General features: G+C 44.1%; 1 protein-coding gene across 2 annotated transcripts; it reads right to left on the minus strand.

The window, feature by feature from the left end:
* Nucleotides 1–365: 365 nt before the first annotated feature.
* On the minus strand, nucleotides 366–21,603 carry LOC118388617 (isotocin receptor-like). Of its 2 annotated transcripts, XR_004826586.2 has the most exons (4): nucleotides 21,482–21,603; nucleotides 19,813–20,982; nucleotides 1,881–2,192; nucleotides 366–1,604 (listed from the first exon to the last, which is right to left on the minus strand). XR_004826586.2 is itself a non-coding variant. In XM_035777847.2 (3 exons), the coding sequence occupies exons 2-3, from the start codon at nucleotides 20,732–20,734 to the stop codon at nucleotides 1,939–1,941; spliced, it is 1,176 nt and encodes a 391-aa protein (XP_035633740.1). In that variant the 5' UTR covers nucleotides 20,735–20,982; nucleotides 21,482–21,603; the 3' UTR covers nucleotides 366–1,938. The 2 variants fall into 2 exon arrangements, 1 of the variants encoding a protein (XP_035633740.1); XM_035777847.2 differs by having other exon boundaries at nucleotides 366–2,192.
* Between the last annotated feature and the right edge of the window lie 143 nt (nucleotides 21,604–21,746).

A 21,746-nucleotide genomic window follows, 5' to 3' on the forward strand; every position in this document is an offset into this window, starting at 1 on the left:
AAAAGGATACCCAGGTTTTAAAATTACAAGTGGAATGTTCTAGTCGCAGGTCCTACAATTCAGCCAAGTGCATACCCCTGTTCAGGTCTCCATTGCCCTGTCATTCCTTCATTTTGTCACCAGGTGGAACCAAGAACAGTTCTGCTCATTGGAAGGTAGGGATAGAAAAGCCAATTGCGAACCACCGGTCTGGATCCTGACATGGCAGGTTGTGATTGACAATACTGAAAACCATTAAAAAAAAAAGTAGAATTGCTTTGTCTCCTTCTTTCTAAGAAATGTATGTGCATGAATCAGCCTCTAACAAATTTGGCTCAACATGAGCCTCAACTCCATTTGATGCAAAAAAAATAATTCAGACTCACTTGATAGAACACATACAATTTATTTCAAATAAATAAGAGATACTTTTCCAAAATACAACACTCTAAATACAAATAAGACAATTATGTTTTCTACAAAATGTTCAGTAGCCTTAATGTTCAGTAGCCATAAGCCAAAACATGTACAGTAAAAGGAGAAGCCAACTTCTGCCTTTTGATACTGACATTTTTTATGTTTTCAAGGAACGGTGTATCAGATAGATTCAATATTAAGGCAGGTCACCCTCTTTATGCAATAGTTTCTAAAATACATTGAATAGAATGAGGGTTCTCCCCCAATTCGGAGTGTTCTGAGTGTGTGCAATCCATTTCTCAATTATATTTAGCAACATAGAAGACGCCAGCCTAACACTCAAAAAGTACAGACAGAGTAATTATGTAGAAAAACAAATGCGTGCCAAAATACACCACAATTTTCATAGAAGTACATTTGGACGTGTGTGTTCATCCTAGGGGGAAATGGTGGCTAGTTGAGTTGTAAGAATAAGTAAGTTAATCTTAAAGGGGCAATCTGCAGTTGCTACATCCATTTTTTGGACTTATAAATTAATTATATGTACACATTGATTCTTAAAGAATATAATTAGAAATGACTCAAGCTTAAATCAACTGTCGTACACAATCAGAACCCAAAATATAAGCTTGTTTCACTCCAATGTTTGGAAACAAAGTAAATGTAAACAAACACTTTATAGCCTCAAATTATACTTTTGATATCATGGATGGTCAGTCCGTGTTTCCATAGCTGTCTATGAATTTGAGAGTGGTTACATTTCAGCTTTTTACCGAAACAGGGGCAGGCAGAACTCTTTGTCATTGTTTCAACTGCTGATTGCCGCTTTAACAACTTGACAGATATCGCCATTGTCATAAAGCCAGGACATTTCACAAACTGGATAGTTGAAACGTACTGTGTGTGTGTGTGTGAACTAACACATGGTGCGATGCAGCAAGACATAAGCAACAGGAGAGTAGCTTAACCTTCAGGTTGACAAAGTTAAAATGTCCCTCTGGATTGGTCAGTATTCACAACCCAAACCACTATTACAGAACTTTTTGACACAGAGTCTTAGGCATGTTAATCGCCTTTAAGTCCATGGTGAGGAGAACACAGCTCTCTCCTCTCCTTTCCTTGGTTTGGAGTGGCAGACAGTCAGTCCTTCATTTTCCATTCACCACCTACTGTCCTCCTCCGCAGACCAAATACGTAAATCCATCAGTCTGAAAACACAATCAATGGATGACTCACTCTGATCTGCGACAGGACATTTGGCTGTGAGAGGAGACATTCAACAAAATGTCACCAAATAAATCTGCTTCATCTGTACAACAATCAATTGTTCATTCTATTCTTGACCAACTGTGTCTGATACACAAAAAAAAGCAGTGCAATAGTATTAGATGAGTCTCCCCTGGAGCGGGACAAGAGAAGGGGAAGGACAAGTCTGGGTTTGGGGCGGCGGTGAAGGTTTGGGAAGGGGGATTCACAGTTCTGACCTGCGGGGGGGGACCTGCAGGGGGAGACCTGCGGGGGAGACCTGCGGGGCGGGGCGTCTCATGTGGTGGAGGTCTGTGTGATGCTCCTCTGGCTGCTGGTGCTCTTGATGACGTAGGTGGAGGAGTTACTCTTGCGGCTGGAGTCATGGTCACGCTCGCAGTGGCATTGGGAGGACTTGAGATAGCGGGCCGAGCAGCACAGGAAGTTCTGCCTCAGGTCTGAGAACAAGTGGCCTGCGAAGCACATGTAGATCCATGGGTTACAGCAGCTGTTCAGACTGGCCAGCAGCATGGAGATGATGAAGGGCATGGCTGGGGAAACAAGACAAACACACACATTACATTTTTACTGATACATCAATCACACATGATTGCAAATTGACAACTGGTGCTAGAAGTGTGTTCTAGTGTTTTGTAGTTAGGATTACAAAGCTAATTTACCAAAGTTACCCAAATCTTCAGTCATTTTGTTAATTAACTGGTAATCTATGGCAATCTATGGTAACTTTGGTAATTAGTGGGACTTGCAAAGCAAACGTCCCATTTTAAATCTTCGTCATACTTCTTCTTCTAAGCAAGAAACGTCATTCAAACTTTAAAACGTGCAGATCGATGTGCTTGTATACAAGTTTTTGATATCTTTTATTCTTTAAAAATGATTAAGCTTTTAGTATTTTTTTGTCCATTTTCATCCACTTTAATGGAATTTCCTCAACATTATAAAAGGCCCCATTGTGACGTCATCACCTCCAACATTCCATCTGTAAATGCAGCAATGGAAGTTGACACAAATCAGCTACCCCTTTGCCAACAATGTAGACAAAAAGTTAGAGCTTATGAAATCTTTGTCTACTTCTCAACTACTGACCACAACCACTGACCACAACTACTGAACCACACAGCTACTTACCAAAACGACTGACCACAACTATTGACCACAAAAATACTCAACCACAACTACTGACCACACAAATACTGAACCACACAACTACTGACCACAACCATATAACTGCTGACCACAGGGCGGCAGGTAGCCTAGCAGTTAAGAGTGTTGGGCCAGTAACAAAAGGTTGCTGGTCCAAATCCACAAGCCGACAACGTGGAAAAAATCTGTCGTTCTGCCCTTGAGTAAGACAGTTACCGCCCAACAACAACTGCACCGATGATGTGGATGTCGATTAAGGCAGACCACCGCACCTCTCTGATACAAAGGGGTTGGTTTAAATGCGGGAGACACATTTCAGTTGACAGCATTTAGTTGTGCAACTGACTAGGTATTCCCTTCCCCTTCACAACTACTGACCATCTCTCTCCTGTTCCACAGAGCCTAAACACAGTCAGAGCTTGGCTACCAACAGCTGACACACACTCTCTGGGGGGATTTAATCTAATCAGAAAATGCACTAGAGGTCATCAGAAATCCTGTTCAATGAGGGAAAGCTCGGTTTGTTGTTTTGGAAAGTGAAACGTTTCTTAGTACTCAGCTAGCAATGGGGAATCGGCCCAAAAGCGTCCCTCTTTTCCGGGGGGCTGGAACTGATTGAATCGGCCCGAAATCGGGTGTTGGACTCGGCCGGAATCAAAATGAATGACTGCCCAGAATCAGCCCGAATCATTCCCTACTGGAATTCAGCCGACTTTGCCAGCATCTTACCAGAATCCCCCCAGAAGCAGCCCAATGCCATTTTAAATAAATGTATACAAAATTACCTGTTTTAGTCATTTTAAATATTACTATTATACATTTTAGACTTACAGATTATACCCATCCATGGGCTCCTGAGTGGTGCAGTGGTCTAAGGCACTGCATCTCATTGCTTGAGGCGTCACTACAGACACCCTGGATCGAATCCAGGTGCAGAATTGGCCCAGCGTCGTCCGGGTTTGACCGGTGTAGGCCGTCATTGTAAATTAGGATTAGTCTTTTAACTGACTTGCCTAGTTAAATAATCCACCATTTTTAAGAATCATTTTCTTTCTTTCTTTTTTACCCCCTTTTCGTCATATCCAATTGTCTTGTCTCTGCAACTCCCATACAGACTCGGGAGAGGTGAAGGTCGAGAGCCGTGCATCACCCGAAACACAACCCCGCTAAGCCGCACTGCTTCTTGACATAATGCATGCTTAACCCGGGAAGCCAGCCGCACCAATGTGTCGGAGGAAACACCATACACCTGGTGACCGTGTCAGCGTGCATGCACCTGGCCTGCCACAGGAGTGAACATCCCGGCCGGCCAAACCCTCCCCTAACCAGGACGACGCTGGGCCAATTGAGGGTCACCTTATGGATCTCCTGGTCGCGGCCGGCATGGGTATCGAACCAGCATCTGTAACAATGCAGTTTGCACAGCGATGCAGTGTCTTAGACCTCTGCGCCACTCGGGAGGCCCCATCCACAAAGTTTTTAATGCTTATCAATTGCCTTGCACAAAGTATCAAAATACTAAAATTCTACTTAAACAGGACTATTAAAGAATTGAATTTAAATGTAAATGACATTATTTGATCAAAGAAACAATGAGAAATATGGAAAAATATAACAATGAAACCTTAATTATATAAAGCAGCTCGTGTAATCATCTGCCAGAGAGTAGCCACAATCGGCCCAAGCCCCAAGTAATACATTTGGGCCAGATAACTCACAACAGAATCGGCCCGAGCTCAATCCCCGCATCCAGTAATACTGCCGAAGGCGGCACAGATTCGGGGCACACGACATCGGCTGAGTCTGACTCTCAGCCGAGTGCCCTGAGTCTCAGCAGGAATCGGCCCACTGAACCTCCGGCGCCGACAGAGATGGCCGCATCGCTTCGCGTTCTCAGGAAACTATGCAGTATTTTGTTTTTTTATGTATTATTTCTTACATAGTTACCCCAGGAAATCTTACGTTTTCTTACATACAGCCGGGAGGAACTATTGGATATAAGAGCAATGTCAACATATAAACATTACGACCAGGAATACGACTTTTCCGAAGCGGATCCTCTATTTGGTCTACCACACAGGACAATGGATCGGATCCCAGACCCAAAACAACGGGCCCGCATTAGGGGCAGAAGAAGCGGTCTTCTGGTCAGGCTCCGTAGACGGGCACATCGCGCACCGCTCCCGAGTTTTACAACTCACCAACGTCCAAGCTCTTGACAACAAGCTAGATGAAATCCGAGCAAAGGTTGCCTTCCAGAGAGAAATCAGAGATTGTAACGTTCTTTGTTTCACGAAAACGTGGCTCACTCGAGACACGCTATGGGAGTCGGTACAGTGACCTGGTTTCTTCACACATCGCGCCGACAGAAACAAACATCTCTCTGGTAAGGAGGGCGGTTAGGGTATGCGTTATGATTAAAGAGACATGGTGTGATCATACCAACATACAGGAACTCAAGTCTTTTTGCTCACCTGACCTAACAATGTCGCCCGCATTAACTACCAAAATAATTATCTTATAATCACAGCCGTATATATCCCCCCCAAGCAGACACATCAATGGCCCTGAATGAACATCATTGGACTGTATGTAAACTAGAAACCACATATCCTGAGGCTGCATTCATTGTAGCTGGGGATTTTAAGAAGGCTAATCTGAAAGCAAGATTCCCTCAATTTTATCAGCATATCGAATGCGCTGCCCGGGCAGAAAAAATCCTGGACCATTGTTAATCTAACTTCCGCAACGCATACAAAGCCCTGCCCCGCCCTCCTTTCAGAAAATCTGACCACGACTCCATTTTATTGCTCCCAGCCTATAGACAGAAACTAAAACAGGAAATGCCCGTGCTTAGGTCTGTTCAACGCTGGTCCGACCAATCTGATTCCACGCTTCAAGATTGCTTCGATCACGTGGACTGGAGTATGTTCCGCATAGCGTCGGATAACAACATTGATGAATACGCTGATTTGGTGAGCGAGTTTATTACTAAGTGCATTGGTGATGTTATACCCACAGCAACTGTTAAAACCTTCCCCAACCAGAAACCGTGGATTGATGGCAGCATTCGTGTAAAACTGAAAGCGCGAACCACTGCTTTGAATCAGGGCAAGGCGACCAGAAACATGACCAAATACAAACAGTGTAGCTATTCCCTCCGCAAGGCAATCAAATAAGCTAAGCGTCAGTATAGAGACAAAGTAGAGTCGCAATTCAACGTCTCAGACACGAGAGGTATGTGGCATGGTCTACAGTCAATCACTGACTACAAAAAGAAATCCAGCCCTGTCGCGGACTACAATGTCCTGCTCCCAGACAAACTAAACAACTTCTTTGCTCGCTTTGAGGACAATACAGTGCCAATGACATGGCCCGCTGCCAAAACCTGCGGGCTCTCCTTCACCGCAGCCAATGTGAGTAAAGCATTTAAACATGTTAACCCTCGCAAGGCTGCAGGCCCAGACGGCATCCCGAGCCGCATCCACAGAGAATGCACAGACAAGCTGGCTGGTGTGTTTACGGACATATTCATCCTTATCCCAGGCTGCTGTTCCCAAATGCTTCAAGAGGGCCACCATTGTTCCAGTTCCCAAGAAAGCTAAGGTAACTGAGCTAAATGACTATTGCCTTGTAACACTCACCTCCGTCATCATGAAGTGCTTTGAGAGACTAGTCAAGGATCATATCACCTCTACCCTACCTGACACCCTAGACCCACTCCAATTTGCTTACTGCCCCAATACGTCCACAGAAGACGCAATCGCAATCACACTGCCCTAACCCATCTGGCAATCACACTGCAAACTGCCCTAACCCGTCTGGACAAGAGGAATACCTATGTAAGAATGCTGTTCATTGACTACAGCTCAGCATTTAACACCATAGTAACCTCCAAACTCGTCATTAAGCTGGGTCTCGACCCCGCCCTGTGCAACTGGGTCCTGGACTTTCTGACGGGCCGTCCCCAGGTGGTGAGGGTAGGAAACAACATCTCCATCACTCCTCAACACTGGGGCCCCACAAGGGTGCGTTCTCAGCCCTCTCCTGTACTCCCTGTTCATCCATGACTGCGTGGCCATGCACGCCTCCAACTCAATCATCAAGTTTGCAGACAACACTACAGTGGTAGGCTTGATTGCCAACAATGACGAGATGGCCTACAGGGAGGAGGTGAGGGCCCTCGGAGTGTGGTGTCAGGAAAATAACCTCACACTCAACGTCAACAAAACAAAGTAGATGATCGTGGACTTCAGGAAACAGCAGAAGGAGCACCCCCCTATCCACATAGAAGGGACAGTAGTGGCTCAGGTGGAAAATGTTTAGTTCATCGGTGTACACATCACGGACAAACTGAAATGGTCCACCCACACAGACAGCGTGGTGAAGCAGCGCCTCTTCAGCCTCAGAAGGCTGAAGAAATTTGGCTTGTCACTAAAAACACTCAAACTTTTACAGATGCACAATCGAGAGCATCCTGTCGGGCTGTATCACAGCCTGGAACAGCAACTGCATCGCCCGCAAAAGCAGGGTTCTCCAGAGGGTGTCCAACGCATCACTGGGGGCACACTGCCTGCCCTCCAGGACATCTACAACACCCGATGTCCCAGGAAGGCCAAAAATATCATCAAGGACAACAACCACCTGAGCCACGGCCTGTTCACCCCGCTCTATTCCAGAAGTTGAGATCAGTACAGGTGCATCAAAGCTGAGACCGAGAGACTGAAAAACAGCTTCTATCTCAAGACCATCAGACTGTTAAATAGTGATCACTAGCCGGCCTCCACCCAGTCCCTGAACTTAGTCACTGTCACTAGCCAACAACCACCCGGGTTACTCAACACTGGACCTTAGAGGCTGCTGCCCTGTGTACATAGACATGGAATCACTGGTCACTTTAATAATGGATCACTGGTCGCTTTACTCATTTCATATATATACATATACTATATTGTACTGTATTGTTGTCACGATCATCTGAAGAAGTGGACCAAAGCGCAGCGTGGTGAGCGTACATTTATTTATTTATTTATAATGTCGCCAAAAAAACAAGAAACAACAAAACAACTGTGAAGCTTACGAGGGCTACAGTGCCACTAACAAAGACAACTTCCCACAAAATACAAAGGAAAAAAGGCTGCCTCAGTATGATTCCCAATCAAAGACAACGATAGACAGCTGTCCCTGATTGAGAACCATACCCGGCCAAAACATAGAAACACAAAACACAGAAATCAGAACATAGAATGCCCATCCAAATCACACCCTGACCAAACCAAATAGAGACATAAGGCTCTAAGGTCAAGGCGTGACAAGGCGTGACAAGGCGTGACAATTGTAGTCAATACCACTACGACATTGCTTGTCTTAATTCCATTATTTTACATTTAGATTTGGGTGTATTGTTTTGAATTGTCAGATACTACTGCACTTTTGGAGCTAGGAACACAGGCATTTTGCTACACCTGCAAAAGCATCTGGTAAATATGTGTATGCGACAAATAACATTTGGTTTGAAATCAGATTATCGAGGGACAATCAAGGCGGAACAACATGGTTGTGGACAGAACTACAGAATCTCCACATGAGACCTGGACGGAGTCTGAATACAATGTTGAGGGAAATGATCTCGGAGAAACTGAGGATGGACCACATGAAGATTGAGGTCAAGTTCCTGAGGTTCAAGGACAAGGTAGCTGTTCTGGAAAGAGCCAAGAGCTTGAGAGGAACGTACTATATATTGTTTTATTTTGCTTGTTTTCCATATTATGTCTATCTCTGATAGTCTATCCAGGAAAGGGCTGAAAATAGCCCATATGAATCTATGTAGTGTAACGGCCGTTGGTGGAAGAAGGTGAGGACCAAAGCGCAGCATGGTACGTGTTCATGTTTATTAGAAACTGAACACTAAAAATGCAAACAACAAAGAGACAACTGAAACAGCTCCGTCAGGTGCAACACACTAAACAGAAAATAACTACCCACAAACACCAGGTGGGAACAGGCTACCTAAGTATGGTTCTCAATCAAAGACAACGATTGACAGCTGCCTCTGATTGGGAACCATACCAGGCCAAACCAATATAAATACAACACACAGAACAAAACATAGAATGCCCACCCCCTGACCAAACCATAAAAAAGGAAAAAAAGATTTTAAAAAAGGTTCATGAAATCAAAAAAGGGAAAAAAAGATAAAAAAGGTTCATGAAATCAATAACTTGCTATCATTAGATAATATTAATATATTAGCCATTTCTGAGATTCACTGACAACTACTTTGATGACTATTGAAGTTATTGAGGGTTATTGAAGGTTATTGAAGTGTTATTGAAGTGTTGTGGTTGTGTGTTCACTTTGCACATCTAAAGCCTTTTCTTTTGGGGTATTGCTATAGGCCACCAAGTGCTAATGGTTAGTACCTAACTAATTTGTGTGAAATGCTTGATAGTGTATGTGATGTTAACAGATGTTAACAGAGAGATCTACTTTCTTGGGGATCTGATTGTCAACTGGTTTTCATTAAGCTGTCGACTCAAGAGGAAGCTTCTCACTGTAACCAGTGCCTGTAATCTGGTTCAGGTTATTAATCAACCTACCAGGGTGTTTACAAACACTACAGGAACAAGAACATCCACATGTATTGATCACATTCTTACTATTACTGTAGAACGTTGTTCTGAAGCTGTATCTGAACCCATTGGATGCAGTGATCACAATATTGTGGCTATATCCAGGAAAGCCAAAGTTTCCGAAAACTGGGCCTAAAATAGTTAAGCGTCGTACTCATGCATAAAATAAACTAATAGCGAAAGAAAAACATTGCAAGTTTGAATTCTGTAAAGTTATTGTTATCGATAAACAACAACAAACCTCCTGGCAATAACAAGATGGATGGTATATTTAATCTGAGCCAAGAGGAAAGTCCTTGTCCTCAGGCCTGGAGGGAAGTCCAAGTAATTCCACTACCCAAGAGTGGTAAAGTGTCCTTTACTGGTTGTAACAGCAGACCTATCAGCTTGCTACCAGCTCTTAGCAAACTTTTGGGAAAAAGCCCAAATACAATGCTATTTCTCTGTCAACAAATTAACAACAGACTTTCAGCATGCTTATACATAAGGGCACTCAATATGTACTGCACTGACACAAATGTCTGGAGAAATTGATAATAAGAAGATTGTGGGAGCTATACTGCTGTATTTCAGTGCAGCCGTTGACATTATTGACCATAACCTGCTGTTAAGGAAACGTATGTGTTATGGCTTTTCAACCTCTGCCATAATGTGGATCCAGGGTTACAGTGCTTTTCAACCTCTGCCATATTGTGGATCCAGGGTTACAGTGCTTTTCAACCTCTGCCATATTGTGGATCCAGGGTTACAGTGCTTTTCAACCTCTGCCATATTGTGGATCCAGGGTTACAGTGCTTTTCAACCTCTGCCATATTGTGGATCCAGGGTTACAGTGCTTTTCAACCTCTGTCATATTGTGGATCCAGGGTTACAGTGCTTTTCAACCTCTGCCATATTGTGGATCCAGGGTTACAGTGCTTTTCAACCTCTGCCATATTGTGGATCCAGGGTTACAGTGCTTTTCAACCTCTGCCATATTGTGGATCCAGGGTTACAGTGCTTTTCAACCTCTGCCATATTGTGGATCCAGGGTTACAGTGCTTTTCAACCTCTGCCATATTGTGGATCCAGGGTTACAGTGCTTTTCAACCTCTTCCATATTGTGGATCCAGGGTTACAGTGCTTTTCAACCTCTGCCATATTGTGGATCCAGGGTTACAGTGCTTTTCAACCTCTGCCATATTGTGGATCCAGGGTTACAGTGCTTTTCAACCTCTGCCATATTGTGGATCCAGGGTTACAGTGCTTTTCAACCTCTGCCATACCAGGGTTACAGTGCTTTTCAACCTCTGCCATATTGTTGATCCAGGGTTACAGTGCTTTTCAACCTCTGCCATATTGTGGATCCAGGGTTACAGTGCTTTTCAACCTCTGCCATATTGTGGATCCAGGGTTACAGTGCTTTTCAACCTCTGCCATATTGTGGATCCAGGGTTACAGTGCTTTTTAACCTCTGCCATATTGTGGATCCAGGGTTACAGTGCTTTTCAACCTCTGCCATATTGTGGATCCAGGGTTACAGTGCTTTTCAACCTCTGCCATATTGTGGATCCAGGGTTACAGTGCTTTTCAACCTCTGCCATATTGTGGATCCAGGGCTACAGTGCTTTTCAACCTCTGCCATATTGTGGATCCAGGGTTACAGTGCTTTTCAATCTCTGCCATATTGTGGATCCAGGGTTACAGTGCATTTGGAAAGTATTTAGAACCGTTTCATTTTTTCACATTTTGTTACAATACAGCCTTGTACTAAAATGGTTAAAAGTGTGTTTTTCCCTCATCAATCGACATACAATACCCCATAATGACAAAGCAAAAACAGGTATAAATGCTGTTTTTTTGCACATTTATTACTTTGTTGAAGCACCAATTACAGCATTGAGTCTTCTTGGGTATGACGCTATAAGCTTGGCACACCTATTTGGGGAGTTTCTCCCATTCATCTCTGTAGATCCTCTCAAGCTCTGTCAAATTGGATGGGGAGCGTCACTGCACAGCTATTTTAAGGTCCCTCCAGAGATGTTCGATCGTGGCCAGTGCTAGGAAGAGTCTTTGTTGTTCCAAACTTCTTCCATTTAAGAATGATGTAGGCCAATGTGTTCTTGGGGAACTTCAATTCTGGAGAAATGTTTTGGTGCCCCTGTGGGACCTTTTATAGACAGTTGTGTGCCTTTCCAAATCCTGTCCAGTCAACTGAATTTACCATGGGTGGACTCCAATCAAGTTGTAGAAATATCTCAAGGATGATGAACTGAAACAGGATGCACCTGAGCTCGAGTCTCATAGCCAAGTTTCACGTCCTGAGCTTAGAGAGCCTTTTTATGTCTCTATTTGATTTGGTCAGGGTGTGATTTGTGTGGGCATTCTATGTGTTGTATTTTTTTGTTTTCCCACCTATGTTCTAAAAACCTGACTTCGTTTTTTCACTATGGGGTAATGTGTGTAGATTGATGAGGATTTTTATTTATTTAATCAATTTTAGAATAAGGCTGTAACATAACAAAATGTGGGAAAAGTCCACGGGTCTGAATACTTTCTGAAAGCACTGTATATATAGGATATTGTTTTACAGCTTTGTCATTCTATTATTTATTTTACTAAATCATCTTATTTGATTATGTTATATATTTTACATGTGATGATGCCAAACAGAGGGCCAGAGATAATTACAGACACCTGTGATAATCTGAAGTACCAAAAAGGGCCACATAAAATCCTTGAAAGTTACCAAAATTCTGGTAGTTTATTGGTAAACTTAGTTTCCAGTACCCACCGTTTGACACCCTTTTTGTGGTAGACATTCATTTGTTTGAAGATATAAAGATAATTTTTTAAGATGACATCTGATGGAATGGTTTGATTTCTGTTGATCTCATTCACATGTTGTAATAATCTACATTTAACATTTAAAGTCGTATAAACATGGTTGTGGTGAAATGCCAGCCTGTCTCAATATGTTCTTAACCTATGGATCTTCTGAGGACCAACATGAGGAAACCACTTTCATCCTAATTCATTACCCCCGTTCTATCTCCATCCCTGATTGGATTGTTCTTGACACAAACACAAATACACACACACATAAACACATACACACCAACACAATAGGCACACCCAGATAGCATTCACAACCGAAATGGTAATAAAGCTACCGGGGGAGACAGACAGCAGTGATGCGTAGGTTGACATTTATGCCACAGGTGTAACGGTGTTCTTCGTTTGTCGAAAGAGAGTCGGACCGAAATGCAGCGTGGTGGTTACTCATGTCTTTAATAAAGAATAGCGATACATGAAATAACTATTACAAATACAAAACAACAAACGGAACGTGAAATCTAATTACAGCCTATCTGGTGAACACTACACAGAGACAGGAACAATCACCCACGAAATACACAGTGAACCCCGGCTACCTAAATACGGTTCCCAATCAGAGACGAGAATCACCTGACTCTGATTGAGAACCGCCTCAGGCAGCCAAACCTATGCAACACCCCTACTCAGCCGCAATCCCAATAACTACAAAACCCCAATACGAAATACCACAAAATAAACCCATGTCACACCCTGGCCTGACCAAATATATAACGAAACACAAAACACTATGACCAAGGCGTGACCCCCCCCCTAAGGTGCGGACTCCCGGACGCACCTCAAAACCATAGGGAGGGTCCGGGTGGGCGTCTGTCCATGGTGGCGGTTCCGGCTCGGGACGAGGACCCAACTCCATAAACGTCATAGTTCCTCCCCTTCGCGTCCTGGGATAATCCACCCTCGCCGCCGACCATGGCCTAATAGTCCTCACCCAGAACCCCACTGAACTGAGGGGCAGCTCGGGACTGAGGGGCAGCTCGGGACTGAGGCAGCCCGGGACTGAGGGGAAGCTCGGGACTGAGGAGCAGCTCGGGACTGAGGGGCAGCTCGGAACTGAGGGGCAGCCCGGGACTGAGGGGAAGCCCAGTACTGAGAGAAAGCCCAGTACTGAGAGGAAGCCCAGTAGTGAGAGGAAGCCCAGTACTGAGATGAAGCTCAGGCAGGTAGTAGGCTCCGGTAGATCCAGGCTGGCTGGCGGATCTGGAAGATTCTGGTTGACTAGCAGATCTGGAAGATTCTGGTTGACTGGCAGATCTGGAAGATTCTGGTTGACTGGCAGATCTGGAAGAGACTGGTTGACTGGCAGATCTGGAAGAATCTGGTTGACTGGCAGATCTAGAAGATCATGGCTGACTGGCGGATCTAACTGCTCTATGCAGACTGACAGCTCTGGCTGCTCCATGCAGGCTGACAGCTCCTTGCAGACTGACCGCTCCTTGCAGACTGGCAGCTCCTTGCAGACTGGCAGCTCCTTGCAGACTGACAGCTCTTTGCAGACTGGCAGCTCTGGCTGCTTCATGCAGACTGACAGCTCTGGCTGCTTCATACAGACTGACAGCTCTGGCTGCTTCATACAGACTGACAGCTCTGGCTGCTCCCTGCAGACTGACAGCTCCTTGCAGACTGGCAGCTCCTTGCAGACTGGCAGCTCCTTGCAGACTGGCATCTCTGGCTGCTTCATGCAGACTGACAGCTCTGGCTGCTTCATGCAGACTGACATCTCTGGCTGCGTCATACAGACTGACAGCTCTGGCTGCTTCATGCAGACTGACAGCTCAGGCTGCTCCGAACAGGCAGGAGGCTCCGGCAGCGCTGTAGAGGAGGAAGGCTCTGAACAGGCGGGAGACTCCGACAACGCATGAGGGAAGGAAGGCTCTGGCTGTGCTGAACAGGCGAGGCGCACTGAAGGCCTGGTGCGTGGTGCTGGAACTGGTGCTACTGGATCGAGGACACGCACAGGAAGCCTGGTGCGGGGAGCTGCTACCGGAGGACTGGTGTGTGAAGGTGGCACAGGATGGACTGGACTGTGAAGGTGTACTGGAGAGCCTGAGAGCAGGACTGGCACAGGACGTGCAAGGCTAGGTAGGTACACAGGAGGCCTAGTAATTGAGGCTGGCACATTTTTCACCAGCCGACTAACACGCACCTCAGGACGAGTATGGAGCGCTAACCCAGGTGCCATCAAATCCCCGACATGCTCCGTCGGATGAATCTTGTACCTAACGCACCAAGCTATCAACTCCCTCATTACTCTCCACTCCACCTTCCCCATTAACTCCCTCACAGTCTCTGCTTCACTCACCTCTAACACCGGCTCTGGTTCTGGTCTCCTTGGCTCTTCACGATTAACAAGGAGAGTTGGCTCAGGTCTATCTCCTGACTCAGCCACTCTCCCTCTGAGCCCCCAATACATTTTTGGGGCTGCTTTTCGGGCTTCCCTCTGCGCTGTCGTGATTGCCTCTCCAACTCCATTCTCTTATAGCCCTCTTCGCACTGCTCCAGCGAATCCCAGGCGGGCTCCGGCATTCTCTCTGGGTCGACCGCCCACCTGTCTATTTCTTCCCACGTAGTATACTCCATACCTCTGCTGTCCATAACGTCCTCCCTTCGCTGCTCCTGCTGCCTGTTTCCACGCCACTCGGTCCGTGTGTGGTGGGTGATTCTGTAACGGCGTTCTTCGTTTGTCGAAAGAGAGTCGGACCGAAATGCAGCGTGGTGGTTACTCATGTCTTTAATAAAGAATAGCGATACATGAAATAACTATTACAAATACAAAACAACAAACGGAACGTGAAATCTAATTACAGCCTATCTGGTGAACACTACACAGAGACAGGAACAATCACCCACGAAATACACAGTGAACCCCGGCTAACTAAATACGGTTCCCAATCAGAGACAACGAGAATCACCTGACACTGATTGAGAACCGCCTCAGGCAGCCAAACCTATGCAACACCCCTACTCAGCCGCAATCCCAATAACTACAAAACCCCAATACGAAATACCACAAAATAAACCCATGTCACACCCTGGCCTGACCAAATATATAACGAAACACAAAACACTATGACCAAGGCGTGACAACAGGTGTAGGATCTTAATTTGAGCCAGTTGGCTACAGCAGGAAAATAATCCTGCAGCAACAGGAAATGTGGATTATTATGTGGATTGTAATTAATGGACATTTTTGTAGGGGTTGATACATTTTTCATAAGGGAAAATCACATCTGAAATGTCAAAATGGAAATTACACACTTCATAAGCCATTTTAAGCCTCAAACACACTGTAAATTCAATTCCTGCATTGCAGTAGAGTTCTCCTGAAACAGGGTGATCAAATGAAGATCCTCCATCTGTATGTACACCGGCGAATTGACATATGGTAAATTAGTTTGAGATTAATGGAATGGGCCCATGTCCTGTATTCAATTAACCTATTCTGATTGCTAATCTCTCTCCCTTCGTCTCTCTCCACCCCGTGTTCCGCTTGCATCATCTTTAATGGTTGGCCCTCCAGCTCTGATATGAAGGTTGCTCAAATTGAAATCACAGGGAACAATCGGCGGAATGTTACAGCAGCCGCGCCAAGTAATTTGGAGCTAATTGATTCATCAGTCATTAAGGCTGTGAGTTATAGGTGCACAAGTGTCCGGATGTGAAAAATGTAAATCATTCTATTGTCTGGTTTTTACAGTGTCAGAGCAGGGAGGACACATGCTTAGCCTGGACCGGGGATAGGCCTAGGGCCTACACCGTTTCCTAACTCTAATTAATGTGGGCTGGGGGGAGCTTGCAGTGATGCAAAAGTAAAGCGGAATTGATCTACTAGATAACTCAAATGAAAATGTAATATAGAAAAGATGACAAGATGACACCATATGACAAGTCATTATGGATGTCCTGCAGCTATACAGTAGTTACACTGTAATACCATTGCTTTATAACATTCAGCCACAAAGTTACACAACTTCAATCTCAAAGGAACACAAGGCAGTATGATAGATGAATGAATAACTCAATAAATGTTTAACCTTGCTCTTGTGAGGGAGGGAGGAATTTGAATTAATGCAGCTTGGCATTAGATCATTTATCTTTTCACTGAGGCATGAAAGGTGGTTAGTGAGATCTTAACAAACCACAAGGTGTACTAAGCAGCAGTCAAACGGACATACACAGACTAACACTGACACAACATTTCTTTGATCTAACTCTGTTAGGCAGTGCCATGCAGAGCTTCCTTGTTTGGATATTATTTACCAGCAAATAATGGTTCCATTAAACGGAAGTCAAAATGTAAATTAATGTTCTGTGTAATGTTCAATATATATGCTAAATGTCTTCACACAGCATAGCCAGATCACATATCATGACTATTAAACATTATTATGGCTTTGTAAAAGGAAGGAGCGTGGGTGAGAATGGGGCCAATATGTGATTTGAAGGAAGGAATTATGATCAAAATAACAATTAGCTCATGGTGTCGTTCACAGGAGATGATAAATCACACAAACTCACAAATTTGAATGCAGAAAATGCTTCCCCTCATTGGTAAATCTGCTCAACTATCAGGTTCTGTACTGACTAATGACCACAGCCTGACTGGCACGATCATCTGAGTTTAATTTCAACACTATTTCAGAGGATTTACTATGCCAAAGCAGCTGAGTAATTGAATTCCTAAAGAAGACTTTACAAGAGAGGGGCCTTGCTTTTCTCACATTTTATTTTGGCTCTCAGCCAACCACTGACCTGGCTATCAGATGCTCCATACTATTATTTCAATGGAAGCTGGTACAATAGCTCTCTTTTAGCTCTCTATGATCACGTGTGTTGTTTGAGTCGGCACAGCTGAAAAGGGCTTCCCTGTTTTAATAAAAGATACATCTATCATTATGTATAATGCTGTACTTTAAAATGACTGTAACAACAATGAGGCTTGGTGTCTGTTTAATAAACATCCTGTAAAATGCAGAGAAGACCATACAGTGGCCATAAACAAAAGGATTCCATGGGGACTGGGCAGACTGCCAATTAATATAGTCAGTGCCAGTCAGCGTCACACAGAGCAGAGGGTGAGTCAGCGTAGGGAAAATGGAGACTGTGCACTCAGGAATGGACAAGGGTATGGACACAGTTTATAGATGGGCCGCCTTTCCCAGCTGGACAAAAGCAACACCTATGTAGTAAAAAATGTTTAATTGGGCAAATCCACTGATTGTGTATTGTCCTCAGAAGGGTTAAAAAGTCTCCAGTGGATGCTGCACCCCTAAGAGGTTGTCTTTGGGAGATCACAGGCTGTGTATGTCTGTTCAAGGATGATAATAAAAGCACTGTAAATAAACACAATTTTCTAGCAGGGAACAACAGCCTCCCTGCTTGAACCTGGCACACCCCAACAGGCTTACAGGGACAAAGCCTACATTATAAACTGGGTGGTTCGAGCCCTGAATGCTGATTGGCTGACAGCCATGGTATATCAGACCGTATACCACAGGTATGACAAAATATGTATTTTTACTGCTCTAATTTAGTTGGTAACCAGTTTATAATAGCAATAAGGCACCTTGGGGGTTCATGGTATATGGCCAATATACCATGGCTAAGTGCTGTATCCAGGCACTCCGTGTCTCATCGTACATAAGAACAGCCCTTAGCCATGATATATTAGCCATATACCACACCTCCTCGTGCCTTATTGCTTAATAAGTATAGTTACTCATCTCGGATCATCCTGCAAACTTCATGGGAACTTTGGCTGAGAATATTATTTTCCATACTTTTCCATACACGTGTAATGCAAAATTGTTTGGGGAATATAATGACTGTTTACCAACTTGTTCAATATCCTGGTGTTTGTCTTGGGATGTTGGGAAATATAACTCATATGTGATAGAGCTGCTGTGGGGATCAGGAGGGGACAGCACAGAACAGTTGCGTTTAACTAGGTAAGAACAAATTCTTATATTCAATGACGGCCTACTCCGGCCAAACCCTCCCCTAACCTGGACGACGCTGGGCCAATTGTGCGCTGCCCTATGGGACTCCCAATCACAAGCCGGTTGTGATACAGCCTGGGATCAAACCTGGGTCTGTAGTGCTACCTCTAGCACTGAGGTGCTGTGCCTTGGACCACTGCGCCACTCAGGATACATAGTGCTGTGGTGTAACTCTGGTGTCTTTCAGATGTATGGATAGTCTCACTTTGATTTACCACTCTCATTTAATCTGTTTACAGCTTCAGTAATATATGAATCTTCTTCAAAGGATAGAACATAAACAAAATGCCAACCCCAACCAGAAGGCCATCTACTGTATTTGGTTTAGCATAGATTGCTCAATCCCCCTCCAGTCCAAGCCAGTATATAGCCTAATGTAAATAGGCCTGGCTAAGTATGTAAAATGTGATTGACCGGATATCGAACCCTGGCCATACTATATAGGGTGTGGTCATAAGGCAGGTCATTAAGAAATGAATTGCACGGGTGGGCTGTCTGCTCCATTGAAGCACGTGGTACTCTCGTGGGCTTGACTGAGGAGATGACATGAGTGGCCCCAATATTACCTGTCACTCTTGCACTCCGACGTGCCTCCCAGGTAACAACAGAAGAGCTCTGCATGCAGCCCACACGTATAATCTGATTAATGATTCACTGCAGGAAGGCTCAGATGGTTGGGCCTCAAAAACACATCCATGCAGAGGTGTGCACAAAACATGGAGGTTACAGTCCGGAAAGACTGCTTTGCATTGCAATTAAACGACCCTCTCAATGTTGTTGCTGTTCGTTATGGCGAGTGAGTCAAATGGAGGTGGAGGTGGTGTTTTTAGTATTCATAAAAAGTCTGTAACAATTCTGGACAACCATTGTAATATTCAGGCAGCTTCTAAAATTAAGGATATGTTGACGGTGTATGCCCTATAGAGACCTATATGAAACGAATATAACGAGATAATATTTTTCATACATATTTGTTCGGATCGCTCCACCCGTATCTCCACAAGTCACCATAACATTCTATAGGTGGGCAGAGCTTCATTTGCATCATAGTATTTTTGTTGGCTGGAGGCACACCATAGCCTATGAAGGGCTGCGGATTTATTTAAGTTTATTTTGTAATTTCATCCACTGCATGTGGGTAGGATATTACTTTATATGATGCGTCTAATTTTCCGGTACAATGGCATACATCCTTTGATGTTCCTCATGTCCAACCTGTGCGAATTTAAATTGACTGTCAATGATAAAGGCTGTTGAAATATATTTGTATTATCATGGCTATTTGGTGAAAATGCACCTAACATTACGCACACCGCATTATAAGTCCCGAGGCAGAATACCTTCCGAGCGTAAACGTGGACATTTAATTTGAAGATGGATATATGAATGGCAACAGTCTAGAATTGCGAAGCCACCTGGTTAAAGTATTTCATATTACGCACGGAATCTCAAACTGAAGAAATAATTTGCATGGTTATTTTCGAGATGGAGTTTGAACTTACCTTCTCGAGGCGCCGTTGGATCCCAAGCCGTCCACATCTGCACGGTGAAGAAAGGAGTCCAGCAAACGATATACGCCAGAACTATGACAAATGTCATTTTAACTGTAGTTATCTTCGCTTTGGAGATGAGCTTTACACTGCTCACCCGGGCGAGCGCAAGACCTTTCGAAGTCTTCGGGGTGAGGCTTATGCACTGCTCCCTCTTGGTTTTCATTCTAAAGTTTTGCCAGATCTTAAAGCTTATTAGTCCATAGCATAGGCTCAGGATGGCCACTGGTATGATGTAGATGGTAAGGCTAATCCAAGTTATATACGCTTTGGCACCCCAGGGCTCCACGAAGTCACCCCAACAATCATACACTCCAGAGCCAACGTCCTTCAGGGAAAAAATGTACATTTGTGGGCTGCTGAACACTAGGCTGAGGACCCAGGAGATAATCACGTAGAAACGGTCTTTTCGCTTGTGCAGAGACCGAAGCGGCTGACAAATCGCCAAGCACCTGTCTATAGACATCAAAACAAGCATATAAGTAGATGCGAACATCCCGACGATCTGGAAGTATTTCACCAACCTGCACAGGATATCGGGTCCATAGAAACGGAAAGTAATGTCCCAGATAAGTTGTGGCAAGACCTGAAATATAGCCACAACGAGATCCGCGATGCTGAGGTGTTTCATGAAGTAGTACATTCGGGACTGTGTGTGCTTGGTGGTGTGAATGGCCACCAGGACGCACAGATTCCCCGCCAGCGCCAGGAGCAGGACCAGGGCGAGCACAGTCACCTCCACTTTAGCCACCTCCTCATTCCGTTTCAGGGGGTTTGTTTGATTTCCCCCGATGGTCCCGTTGCCAAGGGTTGAGTTCCCCAATGATTCGTTAAATGGCCAAAAGTTCTGCTCATTTAGTGTACTACTTTCCATTGTGTTGACCGTATTCTCTCTCAGTCCAACCGCAACGAAAAATCATGCAATAGCAGCAACGTTCAGCCACCCTACATTGGACAGTTGTTTTAAACGTCTTCTTTGGCTCTTCATCTAACAGGTGTCAAGACAAGACAAAGCATCCGTGTGTGGAGCTGGGTTGTTACCATTTACACACGATGGGAAAACGGAATCCCAATTTTGCGCTGAAGCTTTATTTCTTATTCATAGCCAAATAGGACCAGACACTGGTGAGCAGGAAATATAGAAAACACATTAACGTCTTGTTTCAATTAAAAACAATTCAATTATATAATACTACATTAAATGGGACATCTGCGATTAAATGTATTTAATTTTATATAAATTATATACAGACCTAACCATTGATTTTAGAAGAATATACATTCGACAGTAAATGCCTCATACCCCATTTGAACCCAAAAGATAAGCTTATTTTACTCAATTGTTTGTAAACCATGTAATTGTAAACAAACATTGTATAGTCTCAAAACGGTTAAAACCAGATTTTTTCAGATCATTTTTATTGTTTGAACGGCAGATTGCCCCTTTGAATGAAAAACATAAACAGAACTACAACATATAATTTAAGAAACTATTGAAACTAACTAAAAATTCAGCAGCACATGGTCTATGGATAGTCTCCAGCCATCTAAATAATATTTTAACATTGCCTACAAGTAGTAGCATGATGGGTTTTCCGAATGTAAATCTAGGCCTACTTACATGTGCATCTGCTTTACCGTCTTGTAAATTGAGTACTGGAACTAAACGCAGTGAGACCTGAAAGTGAATCATCCAGCCTCCCACACTAGTAGGGATCGGATTGGCCCGTATCATGATATTTATACCACTTGTATATCCCTGGCCAAGATTATGCATGAGAAATTGATTTCCACATTATTTCCACTAGGTGTCCATGTGCGCTCTCTAATAGATGAAGGCCTAATGTCTAACCATTCACTACATCAAAAATGTTTGTTTTTTATAT

The sequence above is a fragment of the Oncorhynchus keta genome, chromosome 10 (assembly GCF_023373465.1).
Source record: "Oncorhynchus keta strain PuntledgeMale-10-30-2019 chromosome 10, Oket_V2, whole genome shotgun sequence".
Taxonomy (NCBI): Eukaryota; Metazoa; Chordata; class Actinopteri; order Salmoniformes; family Salmonidae; genus Oncorhynchus; species Oncorhynchus keta.